This window comes from Condylura cristata, unplaced genomic scaffold (genome assembly GCF_000260355.1).
Source record: "Condylura cristata isolate star-nosed mole 26May11 unplaced genomic scaffold, ConCri1.0 scaffold00018, whole genome shotgun sequence".
In the NCBI taxonomy this organism is placed as follows: Eukaryota; Metazoa; Chordata; class Mammalia; order Eulipotyphla; family Talpidae; genus Condylura; species Condylura cristata.
In genome coordinates this window covers 39,821,176-39,835,001 of record NW_004567119.1, presented here as the reverse complement: position 1 = coordinate 39,835,001, position 13,826 = coordinate 39,821,176, and the positions used below count along the sequence as shown (strand labels likewise).

At 52.2% G+C, this 13,826-nt stretch overlaps 1 protein-coding gene across 1 annotated transcript; it reads left to right on the top strand.

The window, feature by feature from the left end:
• The first annotated feature begins 371 nt into the window (after positions 1 to 371).
• Positions 372 to 11,822, top strand: GOLT1A (golgi transport 1A). Its single transcript, XM_004685535.1, has 5 exons — positions 372 to 433; positions 8,527 to 8,618; positions 9,122 to 9,300; positions 11,132 to 11,195; positions 11,784 to 11,822. The coding sequence occupies exons 1-5, from the start codon at positions 409 to 411 to the stop codon at positions 11,820 to 11,822; spliced, it is 399 nt and encodes a 132-aa protein (XP_004685592.1). The 5' UTR covers positions 372 to 408.
• The last annotated feature ends 2,004 nt before the right edge of the window (positions 11,823 to 13,826 follow it).

The following is a 13,826-nucleotide window of genomic DNA, read 5'->3' as shown; positions in this document are numbered from 1 at the left end:
TTCCTATACCCTACACCAAACCGAGTTAGGAACCTGGGCATACCAATTCCCAGTTCTTCCATACACAACAGTCCAAGTTTTGTGGAGTTGCTGAATTCAGGTTCCGGGACAGGGTGGGGAGGAGGTGAGATGGCAGGTGGGCGTGGCCTCCCGGTGGGCGGGGCACGGGCTGGGCTAAGAGGGGCGGGGCCTGTGCGAGAACTTCCAGGCGGGAGCGTGAGACTTTTATGAAGCCCCATTTGGGTGTGTGTATGTGTGCGTGTGGAACGGGGGAGCTAATGATTTACCAGAGTTCATTTCGCAATTTACCAAGGGTCAGTGGCACCAGAGCATGCACCAGGTCGGTCCTTTCTGCTCCTCATCTCTTGCCAGCTTCCGCCCGGAAGGCCCCCCCAGGCAGCCTGCGGCATGGTGTCCATCACGGAGTGGCAGAGTGAGTGCTGTCCAGGGGGCTGGGCTGGAATGGGGTATCCCGGCTAGGACCCACGGGAGGCGCCGTCCCCTCAGCCCAGGTTGTTCTCTGGGGAACTTGCGAGGCCAGCGACCTCTGGAGCCAGGAACTTGGAGCTGCTGTGTTGGCATCCTCCAGACAGCAGGGTCAGGGGGTGTGGCTCCCCAGCTTTCTAGTGAGTGGGGCTCGCTCAGGGACCCCAGAAACTGGTGTCTGGGGAAAACTCGCAAGTTTAGCACTCCTGCTGGCCCCTTTCCATTCAGGGTTCTTAGACAAGGGATGGTGCAAAGGCGGATGGAGGAGGCCTGCCTGTGCTCATTCGGACATCTTTCCCCCACAAACTCAGGGTCTACTGTGGCCCTGGGTCCCTTCTTAGAAACCAGACCTCACCCCCCTCCCAAATCTCCTCATTTCTAAACACCCATCCCCTTCCTTGGCCGATCAGGGAATTACAGTGCAGCTATCGGAAGGCAGGCAGAGCTGTCTCCGGGAGTGTCATTTGGGTGAGTTGCTAAGAGCTTCTGAGCCCCAATGTCTCATCTGTGGACTGGAGAAAGTACTCATTCACTGCACACGTTACCTCTGTTACATGCCAAGCCCTGTGTGGGGCAGGGAGGATACAATAATGATGGGACAGAGATGGAGACAGAGAGTGGAGACAGACAAAGAGGTCACCACCTCAGGTTGCAATACCTCTGCTGGACAAAAAAAAAGCAGGGTAAGGAAGCCAGAGGGTGGGAGTGGGAGGGTCACTGTCTGGTAACAGCAGGCAGGAGAGGCTGCCTTAATCAGAGCCAGCAGGATGTGAGGAAGCAAAGCCCAACAGTTACCTGGAGGGGGAAGATGGCCCAGGAATCAGGCAACCTGTCAAAGGCCCTGAGGCACTAGCTATGGTTTGCTTGAAAAACAAAGAGGCTGAAAAAGTGGAGCAAAGAACAGGGAAGACGGTGGGCATCTATCCCAGAAGTCACCGAGAGGCCAGAATGTTCAAGAACTTTGGTTTTATCGTCTTAAGACTGAAAACCATTGGAAGATTTTATGTAAAAGAATGATGTTTATATTTTTAAAAGATTGTGCTGGATGCTGGGTTGAGAATAGACTGTAGATGGGCAAGATCTGGAACAGGGGGAGCATTTCTGGGGGCAGAGACGTGAGCTCAGGCCCAAGCCCTGAGTGGTTCAAATGCCAAGAGGGTGAGAGAGAAGTGGGAGCTGGCGGGGAGAACCATCAGACCTACAGGGAGAAACCGGGCCACGAAGCCAACAGAAGGATCTATCAAGACCTCTGGGAGGATGGGATGGCAGATAGGATCACCGCCTGTGCGGGGGATTTGGCAACATGAACTCACCAAGCAAGAGCAATTTCTGTGGTGGGTGTAGAGCAGACGTGGATTAGACTGGGTGAGTTAAAGGCACTTTTTCTAGAATCAGGCTGTTGGAGTCAAACGCTGGGCCTGCCAGCTGCTGACTGTATACCCCTGGGCAAGTGACTTAACCTCTCCGTGCTTCCGTCCCCTTGTGAAATGGGTCTAACCGCAGACCTGCCTCATGGGCAGTTGGGATAATGAAACAAATACACGTGCTTAGTCTGTGCCCGGCACGTGTGTCCATCACTGGAATAATCTGAATCACTGCCAGTGTTGCCTCTCCGCATTTCCCTCCTTCTTTCTGTATAATTCAGTCTGAAAGCCATTCGGGAGAAGGCTGAGCCAGAGCCCGAGCTCCACGCTGGTTCACGCTGGGGGCTCCTGGCGCCAGGCGGGTGAGAAGGGCATCCTGGCAGGATCCCGTGCAGGAGGAGAGGAGCGCTAAGGTGAAGGAGACTGGCAGACAGCACGTCAGTCATGTAGTTATAGAAATAGCGTCAGTCATTGGAGTCGTGGCCACGTGACAGGTGCCGTGAGAACGCAGCCTCGCGTCTTGTCACTGTTTCAGCATAGCCTGAATCTAGTTCTGAGGAAGCATCACAGACCCGAATAGAGGGACAGCGACAAACAAAGTGGCCCAGATCTTTAAAAATCTCAAGGTCTCGTGGAGGAAAGAACTGTTCCAGACAGGAGATGTTCAGCCATGGCAGCCAGACCCCACTGCCGTCAGGAGGGGGCTTTTGTTCTAGATGAGGTCGCTGGGAGGGGGCTGGAATGGGAGGTCCTGAGAGTTAGGTAGTGGGAAATGCGTCCATCTCCTGGCTTTGGCCGTCATGTCCTGGCTCCGCAGGAAAAGCAAAGTCAGGCCAGAACATTGAGGGGTGAAGAGAGACCCCCCGCAGCAACTGCTCGCAAATGGCTCAGGGGAAAATGCTTTGCATGGTACTTGCAACTTTTCCTCCCATGTGTCATTGGTTTTATTTGCTTTTTTTCAAAAAGGTTTATTTATTTGTGCATACAAGAACTGGGGTACAGGCCAAAGGTGCCGGTGGTAAGAGTGTGATTGCTTTTAGAGAGAGCTGATGTCCTGGGACTCCCCACACAGCTGTGGTCCAGAAGGCTGCTTACCTTGGCTGTTTTGTGGGACAGAAAAGACACTTGGCTTCGGTTCCTCTGCCTGCCAAGAGGGGAGCTGGGGCAGCTCGCTCCTCTGCAACTGGAGCAAGCTGTGGGCTCCAGGCAGCTCCGAGCTAACCCTGCAGTCGCGGGAGCTTTCCCAAAAATCAGCCCCCGGGCCTGGTAGAGGGGGGGTCTCTGCTTCCAGGATGTCCACTAGGCGGCGCCCCAGAGCGCCCGGCCTCCCGGAAGCTGACTGGGCCCTCCGCGGCTCTCGGCACCGCGGATGATCTCCAGCAGGGGGCGCGCCTCCCCAGTCGGCAGCAATGCTAACGCGGTCTCTCCTGGGACACGTCCCACCCCAGTCAGGCCGGGGTGTATCTTTGGGAAGAACCCCAGGCTGGTCACTTAATTGACACGGCAAAGCGACTCTGCAAGGAGAGAAAGGTCCGAGACTTGCGTGTGAGAAGCACCCTGTCTGGCCCTTTCACTGTGAGGGTCTGTGACCACAGTGCAGTTAATGTAGCGGGTCTGTCCCATCTCAGGAAAATTCCAGAGTTGCCGCAGCCCTTGAGGAAGAGTGAAAAGGTTCGGGAGAGTAATATGTACGAGCCAGCAACTCACTGTTGCAGGAGAAAGTCCAGTGTAGGAGGAAAGAGCGTGCATTTGAGAAACGAGTAAGGGAACCTGTACAGATTGCGCACAGGGGTATATACTTTTTTCTTTAAAAAAAAATCTATTTACTTATTTATGCATACAGAACTGGGGTACAGGCCAAAGTTCAAGGTGGGTGAGAGGCTTCACCAGAGACAGAATGGGGAGCAGAACAGGCAGATCAACGAAGTCCACTGCTGAAGGGAGCAGTGGCTGAGACAGGTCTGCTGCACCATCGGGGTCAACTCCGGGGCTGAGTATTGAATTCCCACTGAAGCAGCTGCGGCTAGCTTGCAGTGTTGCGTCCTAAACCGTTGTGCCACCAGGGAGGGCCATGTGTTTAGGGGTATATTAAAATAAAATGAAAACCCACTTAAATGTTCCCATTATTTCTACCTAGATGCATGGGAATGCTAGCTAGTGTGAAGGAGAATCAATGACATATTTTGATGGTAGATGTAAGCTAACAACAAATATCTTTATAATAAGACTTAAAATACCTTTGTCCTTTGAAATAAAAAAGTGTGATTGTGTAAAAGTTTTCATTGTGGCCCTCCCTAGGGGCGCAGTGGGTTAGGGCACAGTGCTGCAAGCTGGTAGGAAAGACATGGAATCAACCCAAATGCCCAAAAGTAGATGCCTGGATTAAAAAGATGTGGTACATATACACAGTGGAATATTACTGAGCAATCAAAAAAGATAAACTCATGCCTTTTGCAGCAACATGGATGGAGCTGGAAGGGATAATGCTTAGTGAAATAAGCCAGAAAGAAAAATGCCAGATGATTTCAGTCATAGCAGGAGCATTAAGGCCTGGGGGGGGGGGCGAGGGAAGAATGGACAACTATATACCAGAGAATTTTACCGGAGTGGAGTGGGGAATGGGATCAAAAATGGGGGAGGGGAGTGTACAGGACTATGGTGATTGCACTTGGGTGAATTGGTGGTGGGAAGTCCAGGGGGATTACAACTGCGATGGAAAAAGGCACAAAATGATGTAAAAATAAACTATTATATATAAAGACCCCTTCAGAATCACGTTGGTCTCCAGTTGCCATGGCTGAGCGTCTCCTGTCTGGAACAGTTCTTTCCGTGATATGGAAAGGAAATGCAAACCTCCACTTCTGGTTGTGGTCTTTCATCACAATATCCTGGCCAAGATAAATTATCACGACAAAGTGGATGTACTTCTCCATCTCAACTGGTTGTTTCTGAGGACAGAAAACTCACGCCACATGCACAGCGGAGTACCCTGCCCAGTGCCCTGACTTCTGAGAGACTTAGCTCCAGCAGGCGTTACCTGAGTAGCAAGGGGGTCACAGAGGCGTGTCAGGGACAGAAGTCAGGAGTCAGTCGTTAGTCAAAGATGGATTCTGGACAGAAATGATGTCAGAGCAACATTCAGCTTTGATGAAACAGAAACCCGACTCGACTAGCATGATTTTGGATTAAGAGTTGGTCAAGGCTCAGTTATAACCTGAATGATAAATCTCATCTTTATAACTTTAAAAAGAAGTCATGTGGTCTCACTTCTACACTGGAACTGATCCTAATCCTCTCAAACTCTGTACAGTAACAGATTAGGAGAGATTATCTACCTACCCGGAAGAGGATTGGGTTGTTTCTTTTCTTTCCATTGTAAATAAAACTCAGCTGGTAAATCTAGTTTTGGTAACATGTGTTTGTTTTTAACAGTTCTGCCTCCAAACAACCAAAATAATTTCCCCTCTAATTCTAACAACTACTGATAAGAGCATGACAATAAGAGATTGTAATGATCAATTCTGAGATGTTAATTAACAGGTAAAGAAATTCCCTTTAAAAATTACCTATTGTTTTCTTTAAAAAACTAAACCAATTCTGATTTTTTAAATGAAGTCATTTTTTTCCTCATTTTTTTTTTATTGTCTGTATAGGCAAGTTACCTGGAAGAACTTATTAGAAGGTATTTCATCTGTGATGGGCCTTGCATCATTTAATTAAGTCATTTTTAATAAAGCTTTACATGTTGAGTTTTAAAAAATACTCTTCCCATCGCCCTACCTACCACACAATTTACAATAAAAGGAGTCATTCTAGCTATGTTAAATAAATTAAGCAAGTGTCAAAACTGTCAAAATATAAACTTGAAGTAGCCAATATTTTTTAAAGGAGGTACTATCAAAACCCCAAAGACATTTTTTAACAGAAATAGAAAATTCCACCCTAAAATTCATGTGGAATCTTAACAGACCACCCAAAACCAAAGCAATCTTGAAAAAGAAGATCCAAGTCAGAGGTTTCACAATTCTTGATTTCAAAACGTACTACAAAGCTACAGTAATCAAAAGAGTGTGGGACTGGCATACAGATCAGTGGAATAGAATAGAGTCCAGAAATAAACCCTGGCATGTGTGGTCAAATTACTTTCAACAGTGGGTGCCAAGACCATTCTATGGAAGAACAACATCAACAAATGATTTTGGAAAAACTGGACATTTACAGGTAAAATAATGAAGTTGGACCCTCACCTTACACATCTATGAAAATCAGCCCTAATTTCATTTTAGTGCACAGTAAGAGCTAAAACTATAAGACTCTTAGAAGAAAACACAGAAAAGCTTCAAAACAATGGATTTGACAATGATGTCTTGGATACAACACAAACAACTTGGATAACTAAAGAAAAAAAAATGAGTAAGTCAGATTATATCAAAACTTCTGTGCATCAAAAGACGCAATCGTCAGAGTGAAAAGACAACCTATACAGTGAGAGAAAATATTTACAAATCATATATCTGGAATTACATCCAGGGATTAATATATACATAAGAGGCTTATATCAAGAAAAATATAAAGAACTCCTGCTATTCATCAATTAAAAAAAAACTGACCTGTTTTTAAAATGGGCAAAGGAATTGTATAGATACTTCACCAAAGGAGATCTGAAAATGGCCAACAACACTTGAAAAGATGCTCCACATCACTCATCAGTAGGGAAATACAAGTCAAAACCATAACCAGACACTACTTCATACATGGATACTAGCAAAAACAAAGCAAAAAAACACGGAAAATAACAAATGTCGGCAAAGAACTCAAGAACATGGAAAAACCATGGCAATTCCTAAAGACAGAAAATTTAAAATAAAACTCTGGCTCTCCCTGGTGGTGCAGCAGGTTAAAGCACAGCACTAAGAAGCTAAAGCCACTTAAGCATGAGGTGATCCACAGGGCGCGGCAGACCTCTCCTGACCCGCCCGCTGCTCCCCTCAGCAGTGTACTTCATCAGTCAGCCACTCTGTCTCTGGTGAATCCTCTCACCGCCCCTGTACCTCTGGCCTGTACCCCAGTTCTGTACGCATAAATAATCTTTTTTAAAAATTAAAAAATAAAATTCCTGTAAGCTCTAGCAATTCTACTTCTGGGTGTATACCCAGAAGTTTTGTGTAACGAGGACTTTACCGCGAATTAAAACAAGTTAATTTAGAATTGAAGCAATGCAATTAATTGAAAGCAAAGAATCAAAAAGGTATATATCCAGATATCTCTGTTCAACCGTGTTATATCTGCCTTCTCATGATAGCCAAGAGGTAGAAGCAAGATGAGTTGCTTGAGTTGACAGATGCATGAATAGACAAAACAAGGTGTGTGTGGGGGTGGTGGACTATTACTCAGTCTTACAAAGGGAACCTTGAGGACATGATGCTAAGTGAAATAAGGCAGTCACTGACTCCACTTACAGAGGTCCAGAGACTATTGAAATTCATAGAGACAGAAAGTGAAATGAAGTTGTCAGGGGCTGGAGGTGCTGGAGGGGGGATGGGAAGGTGCCTCATAGGGACAGTTTCAGTTTTCAAGGTGCAAATCATTCTGCCGATGGCTGATGGTGGTGGTGGGACAAGGGTGGGGATGTTCTTAGTGCCCCTGAGCTACACACTTAGAAACAGGAAGGTGGTACGTTTTATGTAACGAGGACTTTAGCACAACTTAAAACAAAGTAATTTAGAATTGAAACAACACAATGAACTGTCATTGGCCATCAGAGTGGCAAAGATAAGCAAAATGTACCAGGCTTTGTGATGGAGAAGTTTTGAGGAAAAAAAGGAATTGCATGCCAGGTCATTGTTACAACTGTTCTTGAGCAGAGCAATCTGAAATATGTAGCAAAATGTCAAAAATGTCACCCTTGACCAAACAAGGGGGCTCTAATATCCTGCCCATTGGCACAACTGAGCAACTCCTACAGTGACAAAGAAGGTGCCGAGACACGGAGCAGAACAGAAAAGACACAGCGGATGGGCAGGGCGGGAGGGAGCAGAAGGCCCAGGTGCCTGCTGGGGTGAAGGCTCCTGAGTGGGAGGCCGGGCACATCCCTGACAGATGACTCATGTCCCAATGAGTATAGGAGGTCATCGCCTCTTGTCACCAAAGCTGGGGACAGGGGACAGTTTAGAGGAGAAAGAGACAGTGAAGTTTCAAGAGGGCAAGCCTCTCGGGCAGTAGAGCGGGACTGTTGGGTGGTTCTGAGGGCCTCTGGGGCTGGTGAGTTTTGGGGACACACATTTGACCAGGGTGGGCGTCAGCGGCTCCCAAGGGTAAGAGGACAGGAATAGAGGGGCCAGGTGGATCAGCCGGAATGACCCAGAGAATGTGGCGTTTGGAAAGAGGAAGCTGAAGATAGGAGCGGTGAGGGTGGCAAGAGCTGCCTCCTGCCATGGTGAGGACGGGGATGTGACGTAGAGAGCCGGCCCGCGGGTTCCTGGTGCCAAACACAGCTGGTGCCCCTCCTTTCTGTCCCTTCCCAAACCAGCCTTTCCTGAGTCTAGACTCCTAGAGGAAATGGAGCGCCCCTTCTCCCACCCCCAGAGACCCTGCCAGTGGCAGTGTGGGGGAGGGCGTTCCAGCCTCTCAACCTGCTCCCCAAAGCCCACCCCCAGTACCTTCTTGCCCTTTGCAGAGATCGGCGTGGGCACCGCGGGCTTCGGCGTCTTCTTCATCCTCCTGGGAATACTCCTATACTTTGACTCGGTGCTCCTGGCCTTTGGAAACGTGAGTTCCCCACCCCTACAGTCCCTGCCAACATCAGTGAAATCTGTATTGCCAGGAAGGTTGTGCCCACCCAGGGTGGCACCATCAAGCCTGGGCAGGTGAGGATGGCAGGAAGCAGGCAGGCAGAGGGCTGTGGAGAACCCGAGAGCCTGGCTGCTCATGCCCAGCCCAGTGTGGCCGCCGGGCCTCATTCAGGACCCTGAACCCCCATTCGCACCGTCTGGGGGTTGGGATATAACACGAACACAGGACAGGAAGAAAGGCAGGCTCTGCTTGGATAAACACATTTGCCACAAAGCAAGGTGCTTGGAGGAAAGAGCACACCCGGTGGGAGAGGGTGGAAAAGAATTTGGAAAGGGAATTGTGTGCATTTGGAGTGTGGAGAAAGCTCTTGCAGGTGACAGGACAGCGAGAGGAAAGTTTGCAGAAGGAGAAAGCTCTGGAACCTTCTGGAAGGAAGCCGGCCTGGTGAGTTTGCTTCACGCGCCCTCCCTCTCCTGCAGCTGCTGTTCCTGACCGGCCTCTCCTTCATCATCGGCCTGAGGAAGACATGCTCCTTCTTCTTCCAGAGGCACAAGCTCAAGGGCACCAGCTTCTTCCTGGGGGGGGTGTTCATTGTGCTCCTGCGCTGGCCCCTCCTGGGCATGTTCCTGGAAGCCTACGGATTCTTTACCCTCTTCAAGTGAGTGCAGGCCCCTGCCCCCCAAGACGAGCCCACCAGGGTCCCCAGTGCACCCCATCGGGGCGAGGGTGCAGAGGCTGGGTTTTCACCCTGCATGTGGGGGCCACGGAAGGATGGAAACAGGATGAAAAACTGGCATCCTCAGCAAACATTGAGCACTTACTGTGTGCCCAGCACCAAGCCTGTCACTTGGCAGGAGACCCAGGGCCTGCCCTTGGGTTGAATGATCCAGACAGGAATAAGGGCCAGACCTGACATTTGCCAGGCCCCCGATGGACACCACACTCAGCCTTCATGGCTCAGCCGTCTGTGGGACTGTCCCCCTGCACAGATCAGGAAGCCAGCCCTCAAGAAGCTGCCCCGCCCGAGTCCTCACAAGCCGTGTGCAGAGGATCTGAGCAGGCCCGCCTGTCTCTGGCCATCAGTCCTGCACGCCTCAGGCTGGCCCAGTTCAGCCCTGGGCCTGGTGAGGGACAAATTGACCTTGGCCATCGGCCCTGTGACTACTGTCAAGGCCAGGGGCTGTCCTAGAGGCCCAGGACCTGACACAGGCATCAGGTGGTGAGGTGGCCCTCAGGAAAGACCGGGGGAGCTCAAGGAAAAGAAAGGCTGTTGGGAGGTGGTTTGGGGAGACACCTAGCCTCTGGCTTCCGAGGTCCAGTGGGGAGAGCACAGTGGGGTGAGGAGGACAGGTCTGTATCACAGGAAGGAGTGGGGTCATGATCCCCTGGACCCTCTGATTCAGGCCAAATGCCTTAGGCCACGCAGATACCACCGAGTGCGGCTTCAAGAGCTAAATTTCCTCACCCCTGCTTTACCATCCTTTTAGTCAACGTTCGAATATGTTTGCATTCAGTCATTTATCATAAGGTCACATAGATGACAGCACTCACTGTGTGTAAATCAGGAGTAGGTGGGAAACCAGCTCTAAACAAGGAGCTTCGAGCAGCCTACGGTCCAGTCAGGGAGACAAATGCTGACAGGCTGTTCTGTGTTGGGGTCTGAGTGTGGGCCAGGTCACTGCACACCCAGAGTCCAAGGCAATCTTAACCCTGACAGAGACACCCGCGGTAGCACCTCAGAGCAAATAATAGCAATAACTACCGCTATTGGGGCCCAGAGCTGTAGGGGACCTCAGGGGACAGAGGCCAAGGCTCAGCCAGAACCCACAAATCTAAAGCCCTCACTCCGCGGAGCACCTCCCACGCAGGGCTCTGACTTTGAGGGGTCACACAACCGTCCCCAGCCAGGCCCACCAGGGGGTATTGTATAAAACGGTGGTGGGGAGGGGGCATGGCAAAAGGCGGCTCGGTGCATGGGGGAGCCAAGGCCTGAGGGAAAATAAACATGAGCACAGCCCCCAACAGCCAACTGCGCCTGGAGCCCAGGAAGTCTGGGGCAGGTGGACACAGCCAGTCTGGAGGAGCAGGCTGCTGGCCAGAGGGTAATGACAATGGCAGCAACCCTGATAAGAGGAAGCATTTCCCAGGCAGCTCCTCGTGTAAGGCCTCTGGCGCAGATACTATCATCACCCCCATTTTACAGCTGGAACCAGATTCAGAGGAGTTAAGGAATGTGACTCAGCAGCCTCAATCAGAGTCAGGACTAAACCAAGGAGTCACACCGGGGCCCTCATTCTTAAGCAGTGCACTTGACTGCCGCTCCAAAAACAGGGTGCAGAACCTCACTGGCCTGCTCGCCAGTGCCCAGCAGCCTGCTCTCCTCAGAGGCAAAGCTTGAGCCCGTGAGGAGGCTGAGTCTCGCTCCCACCCCTGCCCCGGCCCCCAACCTCCGAAGCGGTGCTGACTCTCCCCCACTCCTCTGCTCCTAGGGGCTTTTTCCCTGTGGCCTTTGGCTTCCTGGGCAACGCTTTCGACATCCCCTTCCTGAGTGTGGTAAGTGGCTGCTGCATGACTCGGTGAGGGGAGCACAGCGTGGGTAGTGGCCCCCCTTCCTGGAGCTAGCCAGCCTCAGCTCCTCTTGCCAGCCCCCCCTTTTCCATTTGACGGTGAGAGCAGTTGCGTGTTGCAGGGAGGCAGCTTTGTGTGGCTCCGTGTTGGAGCAACAGAAGCGGAGGCTTAGAGATTCTAGGGGACCTAGCTAGAGAGTGCCGGGTTTCTGGGTGCTGGCTGGGCTTGGAGAGGATGGTGACCGCCAGATACAGCAGACTGAGCGGTGGCAGAAATACCCCTCCTTGGGCAGAGAAGGGACTGCGGCCCCCTGCCTCTCCCTTCCCTGAAGCACCTGGTAGAATCAGAGCGCTGGGGGAAGCCAGGGTTGGGGGTGAGGGGGTTGGCGTTCGGGGGGGTGGGGTGGGGGGAGGCAGCCCTGATCTGCCTGCCAGCTGGGCACACCCGGAGGGAGCCCCCTTTCCACTTCTGTGTTTCGCTCAGCCCCAGCGCTCAAGGCCGGCTCCTTAATAACCTCGATATTGGCTGGGCTCCCCACTCTTTGTCTGGAATAATGATTCTTGGCTCTCGCAGCTGTTCCACAGGCTCCAGGGCAGCAGCTCAATGGTCTGAAGAGCAGAGATGAGCTCCTTGAACTTGGATCGTCGGCTGCGGGGGCTGGGAGGGAAATGGGGCTACTCCCTCCAGCCCCACCTGCAGTTATGTACTGACCTTGCTAAATCCAGAAAGGACAGATAGGAGGGACTGACCTCCACGCCTCAGGTCAACTCACGAGGCTGCCGGGACTGTGGGGGCCCAAGACCCAGGCCCCGGAGGTCAGACTTCTGGGAGGAAAAGCCAAATTAAAGCCGAAGCTGTGAGGTGTCAGTGTCTCGAGTCGCTAAGTCCCCTCCTAGGCGGGCCTGCTGCACAGGCTGCTGCCTTCATCCTAGGGCTTCACGGTTGTATGTGCCAGCCCTGCCACCCCATGGGCCATAAGCATTGGATGGCAATGGGTGGTAATTCTGCAGGCTGGGAGCTTCCCAGCCATTCAGTGGACGTCTGCCCCGCACAGCCGACAGGTAGACGCCTGGGCTGGGAGACACATCGTTCCTACTTTCGGGAAGCCCCGGACTGATAGAGGGGTCAGTGTGCCCTGGGACACCAGATCCCTGCCAGAGGGTAAAGGGTGTTCTGCACACCCCGAAGACCAGCGTCCTCATGATGCCTGTTAGTAGTCGCCGTCGAGGGCCCTCGTGCATGTGCTGGGCAATGGGAGGGGCTAGGTGCCAGGAGAAGACCTCTCCCTGCCTCGAAAAAGAGGTGCACAACAACGTGACGAGGTGTGGAGGGGGGCCCTGGAGCAGCACCTTTGGGTCCTCTGCTCTGCCGCCTGAGGGCTCTGCTCTGCGTCTGCTTGGCACTCCCCAGGGACACCCACCTGCCGAGCTGTTCTATTTGGCTTTCTCAGCCTGCCACCTCCGTGTCTGCCTCGCCCACTGACCGTCGTGTTCATCCCATAACCTGTGCTGAACCTGTGACTTCAGAAAGACAGGAGAGGATTTCCTAGAGTGGCAGAACAGCCCCCTTGGGTCTGAGACACAAGCTGACCTGGTCAGAGCTGGGTCCCTGACCTGGTCAGGGACGAGGCCCACACCTCCCGCTAGCACACTTGCTTTGGGTTGGTGTGTTGATGACTTCGCCCATGTCAAATAGCCCATTTTCACATTGTTTGGGGCAGAAGGGAGCGCCAACTGAGTGGGTCTGGAGGAAGACGGGGAGGAGGATGAAAAGAGCTAGCAGGATTCAAGAGCCAGCCCAAAGGGCTTCTGAGGGGCGGGGGAGAAGAGGCGGATTTCATCACGAGCACCAGGAGTCCGCAGACTCGCTCTCTGAGGAGAGGGGGGGTGGCAGGGGGACCTGTGTCTGGAGCCATCACCCTGGGCTTTATAAGGGAGCTGGCCAGGGAGCTGGGGGAGAGCAAGCCAGGAGCCCAGCTTCCCTCCCTGCGGTGTCCACCCACACAAGTGGTCTCACCTCAGAGACCCTGAGGAGATCGCAGGCGGGGACGGAACCCAGGTAGGTACAGGGGGTACCCCTTCGGTGGCTGGGTGTGCGGGACACAGGGGCTCCGAATGGAAGCAGAACTTTGGAGCAAAGACTGACAGACGCGTCCCAGGCAGGCTGGAGGGCAGGTGGGGAACACCAATTTTTTCCGATGAGCAGGTTGTCAGATCATTCTGGGCCGTCGAGGTGAATACACCAACTTGCACTATGTGAGGACAGGACCCTCCCCTTCTGTAGTCAGAATAAAGAGCCCTGGCTGGAATCGGAGGCCGGGCAGCTTTTGGAGGGAACTGGGAATCCCTTAAGGTTCATGGTCCCCCACACTCGAGGTCTGGCAAGTAGGAGCCAAAGCTAAGCCCCTACACTGCTAGGTCCCTGGAGGACGGTGGGGAAGCCCCCATTTCAAAGCTCTCCACCCAGCCCTGGAATAAATCACCAGGCAGGAACCCTCGGGGTGGCATAAAAATTGCCCACAGCGGGTCAACTGGTCAAGGCCCCCTTGGAAGACAAGGACACCCCCACTCCACCCCCTGCTGAGCAGTGGCCTTAGGCTAGGGGAGTGCGTGCGTG

Excerpts from the sequence above, each read along its gene's own strand:
- GOLT1A (XM_004685535.1), top strand. The coding sequence starts at position 409 with ATGGTGTCCATCACGGAGTGGCAGA. Across the intron at positions 8,619-9,121 it reads TGCTCCTGGCCTTTGGAAAC|CTGCTGTTCCTGACCGGCCT; the intron begins GTGAGTTCCCCA and ends CCTCTCCTGCAG. Across the intron at positions 9,301-11,131 it reads GGATTCTTTACCCTCTTCAA|GGGCTTTTTCCCTGTGGCCT; the intron begins GTGAGTGCAGGC and ends CTCTGCTCCTAG.